Consider the following 13371-nt stretch of genomic DNA (forward strand, 5'->3'; position numbering starts at 1 on the left):
TTAAAAACAATATTCAAATATTATCCTTAGCTCCACCAATGACTGAATAAAACCAAAAAATAAATAAATATAAAACCAATATAAAAATAAATATGATTAAAAACGATTTTAAAGGGTAAAACCAATTAAAACAGTAAATAGAAATTAAAATGTTTAAAGAGGACAGAGGACCACACAACCCACGTAGTGTTAAAAGCCAAAGAATAAATAATACGCAATCAATAATACGCAATCAATTTCACACACTTTCCCTTCCCTGATTAAATGTATTTTTTTTTCTCAAGCCTGCATCTTACAAGTGGCTCTCTTCTTCCTTTTCAGCATTCAGTATTTCCAGTATTTCATCTACGGCTTGGCCTCTTTTTTCTTCCTCTACTGCATCATGCTGTTGGCAGAGGGCTTCTACACCACCAGCGCTGCCAAGCAAACCTTTGGAGAGTTCCGGAGCACCATGTGTGGCCGCTGCCTCAGCTCCACGGTGAGAGCGGGGGCCCCCACAGTGGGGACGGGTAATGGGGGGATTGGAGAGATTGGATGTGGATTAATACACATCGGTCCCGGTGGGTGCTTGTGTGGGAATTCCGCAAGCCTCTAAAAACCCTTTTGGGGATGATGAGCGTACAAAGTGTGTGGGTGTGGGTGTGTGATGGTGTGTGATGGTGTCGAGGGAGGAGACGCCACAAAGGCATATTAAAAGAAGGTAATCAGAGGAGAGGTAATAGTGGTCACTAAATGAGGCACATAAAAACACTAAGAAGGATTAACATGACACAGCCTGATGCTCAGCCTGCTTTCTCGTCTAGTTTATCGTGATGACGTACGTGCTGGCTCTGCTGTGGCTGTTGGTGTTGGCGCTGTCGGCGCTGCCAGTCTACTTCTTCTACAACATGGCCGCCACCTGCCACACCATCGACGTTCTGACTGAGACGCCGGCGAGCATCAACCAGCTGTGTGTCGACGCACGGCAATACGGTACGAAAACAAGTCAGTGTGTAGCCGCTGCAGTATCTCGTTCCACTAATTGGGCCCCATTCAGCAATAAGTTCCTAACTTTTTCCTCTTATCTTTCTTCCTAAGTGATTTCCTCAGAGGAGTCCATTCAAATTCATGACGTGTTCTTAAATGGTCAAATTGTTCCCACCTGCTGTTCTTAAGTTGCCGAATGCCAAATGGTTAGCGCGTGCGTGTCTATCATAATTTGCATATAAACACGCCCTAAATTCTGTAATTTGCATAGGTAAACGCCCTTAATTCCCCATATAAGGGCACAATTCCGACGGAAAAGTCAAACATCAAACACACGGAGAAAACACAAACTATCTCATTCCACTAATTGGGCCCCATTCAGCAATAAGTTCCTAACTTTTTCCTCTTATCTTTCTTCCCAAGTGATTTCCTAAGAGGAGTCCATTCAAATTCATGACGTGTTCTTAAACGGCCAAATTGTTCCCACCTGCTGTTCTTAAATTGCTGAATGCCAAATGGTTAGCGCGTGCGTGTCTATCATAATTTGCATATAAACACGCCCTAAATTCTGTAATTTGCATAGGTAAACGCCCTTAATTCCCCATATAAGGGCACAATTCCGACGGAAAAGTCAAACATCAAACACATGGAGAAAACACAAATCATTTCATTCCACTAATTGGGCCCCATTCAGCAATAAGTTCCTAACTTTTTCCTCTTATCTTTCTTCCTAAGTGATTTCCTCAGAGGAGTCCATTCAAATTCATGACGTGTTCTTAAATGGTCAAATTGTTCCCACCTACTGTTCTTAAGTTGCCGAATGCCAAATGGTTAGGGCGTGCGTGTCTATCATAATTTGCATATAAACACGCCCTAAATTGTGTAATTTGCATAGGTAAACGCCCTTAATTCCCCATATAAGGGCACAATTCCGACGGAAAAGTCAAACATCAAACACACGGAGAAAACACAAACTGTCTCATTCCACTAATTGGGCCCCATTCAGCAATAAGTTCCTAACTTTTTCCTCTTATCTTTCTTCCTAAGTGATTTCCTCAGAGGAGTCCATTCAAATTCATGACGTGTTCTTAAACGGTCAAATTGTTCCCACCTGCTGTTCTTAAGTTGCCGAATGCCAAATGGTTAGCGCGTGGGTGTCTATCATAATTTGCATATAAACACGCCCTAAATTCTGTAATTTGTTTAGGTAAACGCCCTTAATTCCCCATATAAGGACACAATTCCGACGGAAAAGTCAAACATCAAACACACAGAGAAAACACAAACTATCTCATTCCACTAATTGGGCCCCATTCAGCAATAAGTTCCTAACTTTTTCCTCTTATCTTTCTTCCCAAGTGATTTCCTAAGAGGAGTCCATTCAAATTCATGACGTGTTCTTAAACGGTCAAATTGTTCCCACCTGCTGTTCTTAAGTTGCTGAATGCCAAATGGTTTGCGTGTGTGTGTCTATCATAATTTGCATATAACCACGCCCTAAATTCTGTAATTTGCTTAGGTAAACGCCCTTAATTCCCCATATAATGGCACAATTCCGGCGGAAAAGCCAAACATCAAACACACGGAGAAAACACAAATTATCTCATTCCACTAATTGGGCCCCATTCAGAAACAAGTTCCTAACTTTTTCCTCTTGTCTTTTAGCCTAAGTGATTTCATAAGAGTCCATTCAAATTCATGACGTGTTCTTAAACGGACAAATTATTCCCACCTGCTGTTCTTAAGTTGCTGAATGCCAAATGGTTAGCGCGTATCACAATTTGCATATAAACACGGCCTTATTTCCCCATTATGCATATGTAAACACCCTTAATTCCGTAATTTACCTGTTCAAGTATTTATGATTGGTACAATTGGGAAAAATAAATAAATATTTTTTTATTTAGAAAAATTAGATATGTTGACAGTGGAGAAAATTACTCATATTTTATTTGAAGGAAGACCAGTATAGAAAAGATGGCTGAGTTGACAATTTATTCCGGAAAAATATTATGATACCTACTTGTTTGGTAGAGAAGCACCCTTTTGATGATAAGGAACCTACTAGAAGGAATTACAAAATGCAATTACATTTCTTTCTTTCTCTGATATTAATTATGAATGAAATAATGATATCTTGAATGGTGCTTTCTCACTATTGTCTCAAAGCGCTTTACTTTGGGAAATATTTTCATAGATCGTCAATTAAAAAAAATTCTAGCCTTATGAGAGTCCTCTAGACAAGAAATAACATATATTAACATGTATATTCACTTTTACACCCTTTTAATCCAATATAATAATGCAGCCTGAGGCTGAGCCAATCAGTGGCCACGATACTGAACAGCATGTTTTGATTGGTTTAGTATCCTCTAATGGCCAATAGATATTAATGTAGTATTGGTATTTTTAATTTTTTTTAGCCATGTATATGCTTGAAAATGCTTAATTTAAACCAAAAAAATATTTTAAAAAAATATGTTAAATGTGATTATATCCGAAAAAATCTATACGATGTGCTGAAGGCGCAATATTTGAACCGTGACGTGGCAAGGGACGACTGTATTTCAACTAAGATATCTTTATATTATAGTTTTAAGTGTTTGTATATGTTTTTCCCTCTGAAAAATGTCAGAGAAATTAAGTTAAAAGAAAAATGTTATATGCTGAATTGTGTTTGTTTCAAATTTAGTGGTATTAGTTTAAAGGGTAACTGCACTTTTATTTAAATTTTGTCTATCATTCACAATCATTATGAAAGACATGGCGAAAGGTGGGTTTGTTAAACTCGTAAATTAACGTAAATAAAATTAACGTAAATAAACGTCTGCCTACAACGGAGCCAATGGGAGGTCCTCTATTCCGCCCATTATACTATAAAAAAATATCCAAAAACCGCCAACAATACTCCATTTACATTTTGTGACTTGAATATCAACCAAGTATTGGTGATATTGTTATTATAAGCGCTAACGCAGACGAACTACTGTGTGTGCCAATGTTGTCTGTATCGACTGGTCAGCTGTTTCCTCGCTTCCCTGCCCATGGAAGTTTATTTTAGATCATAAATCATGCCTCTCACCTGGATAGCAGAAGGATGAGGATGTAATCCGACAAGTTGGTACACTTTGACAGCCAATTCAAACCCGGAAATGGCGAGAACGACACAGAGACACTTTGCTCCACCTCCCTTTTCTTCGCTAGTATTATGAGTCATTTTTCATCTAAGCGGGAATATTTAAAAGATCTTATCAGTCGTCGTCGTAATGACAGTAGACATTGTACAGTAAGTGATGTTCTATTATGTTTGTTGGCTCTCATGAAATCTGCAGTGAGTAGAAAAACAAAGCAAACATTGTGGTGCGATTTTGAAAATAATTTGCTTAAAATTTGAAAAATACGTAAATATTACATTTTATTATAAACGTACCCGTTACTACATTATATATAATTAATTTTTCATTATTTTTTTATTTATTTATCTCCTTCATTGATGTGCATTTTTGATCAATAGACAATTAAACTTTAGCAACTAAACACATATTTACACACCTGTACTTACAGCATGTATATAAAACCTTAATGGAGGTGTTTGTCAGAATAGAGTGACTCCATCGACTTTTGATAGCATTTATTTAATATTTAGAATGCATAAATGTAAGAAAACATGTTTTCTTATCTTGCATAAGGATTGTGAATTATAGGCAATAATTTAAAAAAAAAAAGTGCATTTGCCCCTTTAACATTTTTAGTCATCTGTAACTTTGTCAAATCTCATCAGATATGATTGAAATTAGTGTTTCAATAAACTTTGTTCTCTCGGTTCCAGACAAAATTGTGGATCTGCATGAAATTATGATCTAACTCCGTTTTTCACTCATTGATTTTGGAGGAGAAAAGTTTCAAAAACCACAACACGGAAGTCGTGTGGACTCGTCAGACCACAGAACACTTTTCCACTTTGCATGAGTCCATCTTAGATGAGCTCGGGCCCAGCCAAGCCGGCGGCGTTTCTGGGTGTTGTTGATAAATGGCGTTCGCTTTGCATAGTAGAGCTTTAACTTGCACTTACAGATGTAGCAACCAACTGTAGTTACTGACAGTGGTTTTCCAAAGTGTTCCTGAGCCCATGTGGTGATATCCTTTACACACTGATGTCGCTTTTTGGTGCAGTACCGCCTGAGGGATGGAAGGTCCGTAATATCATCGCCTACGTGCAGTGATTTCTCCAGATTCTCTGAACCTTTTGATGATATTACGGACCGTAGATGGGGAAATCCCTAAATTCCTTGCAATAGCTCGTTGAGAAATGTACTTAAACTGTTGGACAATTTGCTCATGCAAAGTGGTGACCCTCGCCCCGTCCTTGTTTGTGAATGACTGAGCATTTCGTGGAAGCTGCTTTTATACCCAATCATGGCACCCACCTGTTCCCAATGAGTCTGTTCACCTGTGGGATGTTCCAAATAAGTGTTTGATGAGCATTCCTCAACTTTCTCAGTCTTTTTTTTGCCACTCTCATTCCAAATGAGCTAGTATTTGCAAAAAATAACAAAGTTAGCTTTGTAAAAAATCTTGGTTCCAGACGAATTTGTGTATCTACATGATATTATGATCCAACTTCGTTTTTCACTCATTGATTTTGGAGGAGAAAAGTTGCAAAAACCACAACATGGAAGTCTACCTTTTCACTCCAGTGACTTGTTCCAGCCTATCCTTGCTATCTAATGAACAGGAAGCAAAAAAATGTAAAAATCCCAATCCTGGTGTTGTTTTCTTCCCCACACACACACATCATTAGACTTTGGACCGAGGCCTGGGTGGTGTTCCGGGCGGGTAATTTATGGAGTCTGCGGTGTGATAACAGGATTGGGACTCTTCAATTTGATCTGTGATGAATGCATCCGATTGATTAGATCCGACTTGACGTCAACAGGGCTGCTGCCGTGGAACGCGGTGCCAGGAAAAGCTTGCGGGATAACTTTGTCCACCATCTGCAAGACCAGAGAGGTGAGAAGAAGCGTCCGCATAAAGCAGGGGTGTCCAAACTTTTTCCACACGGAAAAATTAAAGCCTGCGGTGGCCATTTTGGTATGTTTAATATTCAAACCATAACAAAATATATGGATTTTTATTTTATTTTTTACCTTTAGGGCTCCCAGGGACCATAAAGGGTCTAAGTCATTGAAATGTTAAAAACAAGTCAAATTATTTTTATTTTATTTATTTTTTTCACGCTTACATTAAATCTTTACAGAATATTAACTTTAGGTTGATATAAAGTTTTAAAAAAACAAAAAGGTTTTATGCCTTTTCTGTCAAAGACAACTTTGTTTTTTATAATAAAACTGAAATATGCAATATTTCCCCCACTGCCCAAAACATGCAGAAAGCAATGTTTGATGTGAAGTAATTAGTGCCTTAAAAAGATCAATAATGCAGGACACCATTGATTTTAATTAATTTTTATGTTTGAGTAATCACAGTGAAAAGATCAATAAAATCCCATTAAATATATTTGGGATCCAAAAGGTGCCCCACTCATAAAGTGATTCATTTTTATTAGTTGTTTTTTTTACTTTCAACACTTAAGTTACGAGATCAACTTCGGATATATCCGTCGATTTTACGTTTTGAACTATAATAGTGTTTGTTTTATGCTCTTTTGTCAAATAAAACGTTGATATTTTTGTATGGCAACCACACAATATATGCAATATTTTCCACATCAAACATTTTAAAGTGAAATAATTGGAGCCTTGAATAGGTCAATAATTCATTATAACATTGATTTTATTTTTATTTTTTTGGAGCAATGGCAAAAAAAAAAATTAAAAGAAAGATTGACAAAAGAAAGAAAAAAACAGCCTGCATGGCAGCTTTTGTGTCAACCATACTTGCCAACCCTCCCGATTTTCCCGGGAGACTCTCGGAAATCTCCCGGGGCAACCATTCTCCCAAATTTCTCCCGATTTCCACCCGGACAACAATTTAGCGTCCTCTCTCACCTGAAAAGGAGACTATTATATACCGTATTTTTCGGAGTATAAGTCGCTCCGGCCGAAAATGCAAGATAAAGAAGGAAAAAAACATATATAAGTCGCACTGGAGTGTAAGTCGCATTTTTGGGGGAAATTTATTTGATAAAACCCAACACCAAGAATAGACATTTGAAAGGTAATTTAAAATAAATAAAGAATAGTTAACAACAGGCTGAATAAGTGTACGTTATATGACGCATAAATAACCAACTTAAACCGTGCCTGGCATGTTAACGTAACATATTATGGTAAGAGTCATTCAAATAACTATAACATATAGAACATGCTATACGTTTACCAAACAATCTGTCACTCCTAATCGCTAAATCCCATGAAATCTTATACGTCTAGTCTCTTACGTGAATGAGCGAAATAATATTATTTGATATTTTACGGTAATGTGTTAATAATTTCACACATAAGTCGCTCCTGAGTATAAGTCGCACCCCCGGCAACTATGAAAAAAACTGCGACTTATAGTCCGAAAAATACGGTATATATATATATAGATATATATATACTTGAAAATATATACACCCCCCGCAACCCTCCCCCCCCACCCCCCATCTCCCGAATTCAGGGGTCTCAAGGTTGGCAAGTATGGTGTCAACATTGCAACTTTTTCTAGTTAGATTTCCCATCATTCCACTTTTTTTTCTTTTTTTTTAATTTAGTTTTGCAATAGCATTTCCAGAATGTGTGGCGGTTCCGGTAAACAATTAGCTGCGGGCCGCAAATCAATCAAAGTCAATCAATCAAAGTTTACTTCCCGTATTTTTCGGAGTATAAGTCGCTCCAGGGTATAAGTCGCATCGGCCGAAAATGCATAATAAAGAAGGAAAAAAACATATATAAGTCGTACTGGAGTATAGAACATGCTATACGTTTACCAAACAATCTGTCACTCCTAATCGCCAAATCCGGTGAAATCTTATACGTCTAGTCTCTTACGTGAATGAGCTAAATAATATTATTTGATATTTTACGGTAATGTGTTAATAATTTCACACATAAGTCGCTCCTGAGTATAAGTCGCACCCTCGGCCAAACTATGAAAAAAACTGCGACTTATAGTCTGAAAAATACGGTATATAGCCCTAAATCACGAGAGTCTCAAAGGGCTGCACGTCTCATTTGGACACCCCTGGCATAAAAGGACATGGTTTATAGCCACTAATGCAAATCCTCTCCTATCAGTACCAAATGACCTACGACCTCTACATCGCTGCCTTCGTCGGCGCGGGCATCACTCTCATGGCTCTGGTGAGTGATTATCCCCTCCATCGGGGTCATTTTGAAAGTATTTATGGCTCATGTGACGCTCCGAGCGGAGGCGGCGAGGCATCTCAGGCCCGCATGACTGATGACTTTTTAGACTGTCGCTCTCTGTTCCTTATTCTCAGCTGACACAAACATCATCGTAGTCGCTGTAATGTCTGCCGCCGCCGTCCCCGGCCAGGCGGCCATTATACTCCCATGCCCCATTACATAGGCTATTACACGGGCGGGATCCAATTAATGTCCCCGGCAGTTAATCATCGTGTCTTTGTTTTGTCGTCTAATGACTCCTGTGTCTGCTGTTCTCTTCTTCTAGCTGACCTATACTGCGTCCACCACCTATAACTTTGCCGTCCTGCGCTATCTGGGGAGGAAGGGCATAGGTGCACGGTGTTAGGCTGGCCTGCTTCCTGAGATTTAAAGGGACGGCAGCCATTTTTTTCTTCCTTTCCATCACTTGTGCCTGACACGGACTCCTCTTCCTTTTTTCTTTGTTGAAAAATTGTATTGTTTTACTGTTTTTTTTTTTTATTTATTTATTTTTATATAGGGGTGGTGACCAATGTTCCCTCTAAGGTGCGCGCCTGTGCAATTGCGCACTGCTCAAGCGTCCTCTGCGCACGGCAAATCTATGCCACGCAAAAAATCCAAAAAAAAATCAAGCGCATAACAATTTTCGACACACGGACACGACAGAGAAAACAGTTTTCGTCATCATTGTTCAAATATTGTAACGTCTGTCGAGGCGCTTTGAGGACATGAATTCCATCCATCACTTTACTGAGCAAATTCTTTATTGTCGGCCATAAACACATCACCAAAACATTAGTAAAAAAAAAAGATATCTAGCAAAAGTGGTCATTTTCTGCAGTACAAACCAGACCAAAAGCAACTTTGTCATATCAACAGCACCCGCTCGCTCTTTCTCACTTGCGCCAACACATGCACATATGGCACTTAGCCAGTGATGCGTTTACAGCCACACAAAAAGTCGGACAACTCCAACACCACACATAAAGTGTAATTCCAGGTCGTTACACTATGATTTACCAATCAAATGTGTGCTTATTCTAGTGTCATTTATTAGGAATCTTCATTTATAAATATTAATCATGAAATGCTGTTAAGTATATTAAATAAATACTAATAAAAATATATTTTTTACAAACAGGAATTTGCAGGAATGTACACATGATCCCCTGCTTACATCTCATTGTGCAACATGTGAATGTTTTAATGGGAACTAAATGCAATGTCTGAAAGGGGTACAAATTATTTCCAAAGCAGGACCTCCACCCAGACAAACTATACAAGTACACAGTTCATGAAAAACAATATTTGTTGTTATTGTCATTGTAAGTGGGCCTAAACACTTATATTAGAAATGGAAATGACTGCTGTCATTTGATTATAATAATAAGAGAATGTTGTCTGTCTATCTGTGTTGGCCCTGCGTTGAGGTGGGGACTTGTCCAGGGTGTACCCCGCCTTCTGGCCGAATGCAGCTGAGATTGGCTCCAGCACCCCCTGCGACCCCGAAAGGGACAAGCGGTAGAAAATGGATGGATGGATGGAGATTGAACCTGTTATTTAGTCAGGTTTGGGACAGGTGTGCTGCTGGTGTAGCCACAGTGTGCACGTGTGATGTTGCTCACATGGCCTCCACTGAATGCTCAGGGAGTTTTTGCGTTTGCTCACACACATGAACAATTAGAGGGAACATTGGTGGTGACAAATGTTTATTTGTTAGTTTTTTTTTAATCACCTTTCATTCCAGTGCTGGAGGTCAGTATTTAAAAATTAATTTTTTACTTCCCACAGTGCTCGAAAAGCAGTAATTAACATGAACTAATAACACATGCGCAGCTCACAATAGGGATTGTAGGTAACCACGGTTACCGTTCATCACATCTGGTTGCCATGGTGGCAGACAAGCACGCATTTGCAGCCTCATAGCCGACCCCTGGACTTTTCTCACGGGCAACAATTGTGCCATGCTTTTTTTTTTTATGTCTTGAGGGGGGGGGAGGGGTACCTGCACGAGACGGCTCGGCCGGGGGTCATGTGACATGTCAAGGGAAAGGGCCCTGCAGACAAAGACGAATACGACCTCTTTAAAGGTTAAATGGTGCTCCTCTGGGACCGCAACCCTGCCCCCTGAATAGTGGAAATGATGGATCGTGAGCAAAAGGGAGGGCTAAAGGAATTTTAGATTTGATTATTGTTTCTTTTTTTTTTTCCCCTTAAGTCGGATCGAGTACGGTCTGGAATTGTTTGTCATGCTTGTGAGATGACAAAGGTGCTTGCTTATCAAGTAGCCTGTGCTTAGCTCTTAAAGCAACAGTAGAGAATTTTCACTTAAGGGCCACTTTAAAGGATACTCTTAATATTCTAATGAGATCTGATGCAAGAGCTGTATTTATAAGCCTTCTCGACACTGTCAGTTTATCATTTATAATTGTTATTATTGCTCGGTAATTGCAATATAATGTAACCTATGTAATGGATGTACAAAATACAAAACCGGTGAAGTTAGCACAATGTGTAAATCGTAAATAAAGACAGAATACAATGATCTGCAAATTATTTTCAACTTATATTCAATTGAATAGACTGCAAAGACAAGATATTTAATATTCGAACTGAGAAACTTTTTTTTTTTTTTGCAAATAATCATTAACTTACAATTTAATGGCAGCAACACATTGCAAAAAAGTTGGCACAGGAATCTTTACCACTGTGTTACATGGCCTTTCCTTTTAACAACACTCTGTAAACGTTTGTGAACTGTGGAGACAAATTTTTCTAGTACTATGAAGCCACGCTGTTGTAACACGTGGCTTGGCATTGTCTTGCTGAAATAAGCAGGGGCGTCCATGATTACGTTGCTTGGATGGCAACATATGTTGCTCCAAAACCTGTATGTACCTTTCATTATTACTGGTGCATACACAGGTGTGTAAGTTACCCATGCCTCGGGCGCTAATACACCCCCATACCATCACAGATGCTGGCTTATGAACTTTGCGCCTAAAACAGTTCCGGATGGTTCTTTTCCTCTTTGTTCCGGAGGACACAACGACCACAGTTTCCAAAAACAATTTGAAATGTGGACTCGTCAGACCACAGAACACTTTTCCACTGGTCTATCTTACATGAGCTCGGGCCCAGCGAAGCCGGGCGGCGTTTCTGGGTGTTGTTGATAAATGGCTTTGGCTTTGCATAGTAGAGTTTTAACTTGCACTTACATATGTAGCGACAAACTGCAGTTACTGACAGTGGTTTTCTGAAGTGTCCCTGAGCCCATGTGGTGATATCCTTTACACACTGATGTCACTTTTTGATGCAGTACCGCCGGAGGGATCGAAGGTCCGTAATATCATCGTCTACGTGCAGTGATTTCTCCAGATTCTCTAAACCTTTTGATATTATGGACCGTAGATGGTGAACTCCCTAAATTCCTTGCAATAGCTCGTTGAGAAATGTTGTTCTTAAACTGTTCGACAATTTGTTCACAGATTTGTTGACAAAGTGGTGACCCTCGCCCCATCCTTGTTTGTGAATGACTGAGCATTTCATGGAAGCTGCTTTTATACCCAATCATGGCACCCACCTGTTCCCAATTAGCCTGTTCACCCGTGGGATGTTCCAAATAAGTGTTTCATGAGCATTCCTCAACGTCCTCGGTCTTTTTTGCCACTTGTGCCAGCTTTTTTGAAACACGTTGCAGGCATCCAATTCCAAATGGGCTAATAATTGCAAAAAATAACAAAAGTTTTCCAGTTCGAACGTTAAATATCTTGTCTTTGCAGTCTATTCAATTGAATGTAAGTTGAAAAGGATTTGCAAATCATTGTATTCTGTTTTTTTCATTCACGATTTACACAACGTGCCAACTTCACTGCTATTGGGCTTTGTAAATGGCGAAAATGTTACAAGTTTTTCTCAATTGCATGAGTGAGGTTCTTTAACAGGCGGGGCTTTTTGTCTCTCATTCTTAAGGAATTGTGTTGTAGTTATTGTATAACATCTTTGACTTACTGACCTAACGTATAGATGAGTTGTTTTTAGCCTTTTTTTTTTTCTTTTTTTTTAACAAACAACAAGTTTATGTGTTTGTTGAAAGCGTTATGTGGCTGTGAGTAATGCATTTCTTTATATTTCTTTCCCCTTTTTGGTGATGTTTGATGATAAAAAGCATTATTATAGTTTCTGTGCAGAGGCCCTGCAAAATGTATTTGTACTGCTTAAAATTCTCCTGACACATTGGAGGTAGGGAGGGGGCACGCGGGGTGTCTTTTTTCTTTTTTTTTTCTTTTTTTTTTTCCAGGCGTTTTGTATTCTCTCCTATTTTGTTTGCAGGTGCACTCCTCCGTGCAGTTGGCAGTAAACCAGAAGAACCTGAGGAGGTGCAGGAACAAGAAGGGAGGCTATGACCTATATGGCCAGCTGCTGCGGGACAGAGGCGGGATGGTGTGTTCTCCCTACCCTGCAATTATATCCGACAGCTCTTAATTTGTTATAATTGAGACTGCCTTCATTCTGTTACGTTGTCGGAGGAAGTTGGCAATTTTGTGTTTGCAGAAGGATCCCGCTCGGTTTGTCGTTTTTGTAGTTTTTTTTTTCTGTAAAAGTATGCAGTGCCAATTTCTTATGATGGTTCTATCAATATTTAGTTGATCCCTCTCATATGCATATAAGAGTGGGTTTGTTGTATTTGTGATATGCTTTGTAATAAAGGGAGAATACATTTGCAATTATGTAGCAAGCAAAACAGCACTGTATTGCGTCAATATTGGACACCTTTCTATAGCCTAACACAAGTTCTGGTCTTGTCATCCTCGTCCGGCTTTGCTAAACAAAAAGTTGCTTTATCACAAGCCAGTGTCATTAAAACAGGACTGCAGTACCTGGAGGAGGTCAGGTCAAATATGAAGGACTCCTGACTTGGAGAAGCCAAACCATCCATCCATCCTAGGGGTGTAACGGTACACAAAAATGTCGGTTCGGTTCATTTTCGGTACAGTAAGAAAACAACAAAATATAAATTTTTTGGTTATTTATTTACCAAATTTGTAAACAATGG

General features: G+C 39.1%; 1 protein-coding gene across 2 annotated transcripts in view; it reads left to right on the forward strand.

Moving 5' to 3' along the window:
* Positions 1 to 13061, forward strand: part of plp1a (proteolipid protein 1a) — a 28650-nt gene extending 15589 nt beyond the window's left edge. Inside the window, exons 3-7 of one of the 2 annotated variants that reach the window (XM_062045742.1) lie at positions 322 to 478; positions 804 to 972; positions 5903 to 5976; positions 8205 to 8270; positions 12648 to 13061. In XM_062045742.1, coding sequence (XP_061901726.1) covers positions 322 to 478; positions 804 to 972; positions 5903 to 5976; positions 8205 to 8270; positions 12648 to 12800 — 619 coding nt within the window. In that variant the 3' untranslated portion in view covers positions 12801 to 13061. Of the gene's footprint in view, positions 1 to 321; positions 479 to 803; positions 973 to 5902; positions 5977 to 8204; positions 8271 to 8601; positions 8747 to 12647 lie in introns of those variants that run through there. The other variant, XM_062045743.1, reaches the window with a different exon arrangement.
* Positions 13062 to 13371: the final 310 nt, after the last annotated feature.

This window comes from Entelurus aequoreus, linkage group LG04 (genome assembly GCF_033978785.1).
Source record: "Entelurus aequoreus isolate RoL-2023_Sb linkage group LG04, RoL_Eaeq_v1.1, whole genome shotgun sequence".
Taxonomy (NCBI): Eukaryota; Metazoa; Chordata; class Actinopteri; order Syngnathiformes; family Syngnathidae; genus Entelurus; species Entelurus aequoreus.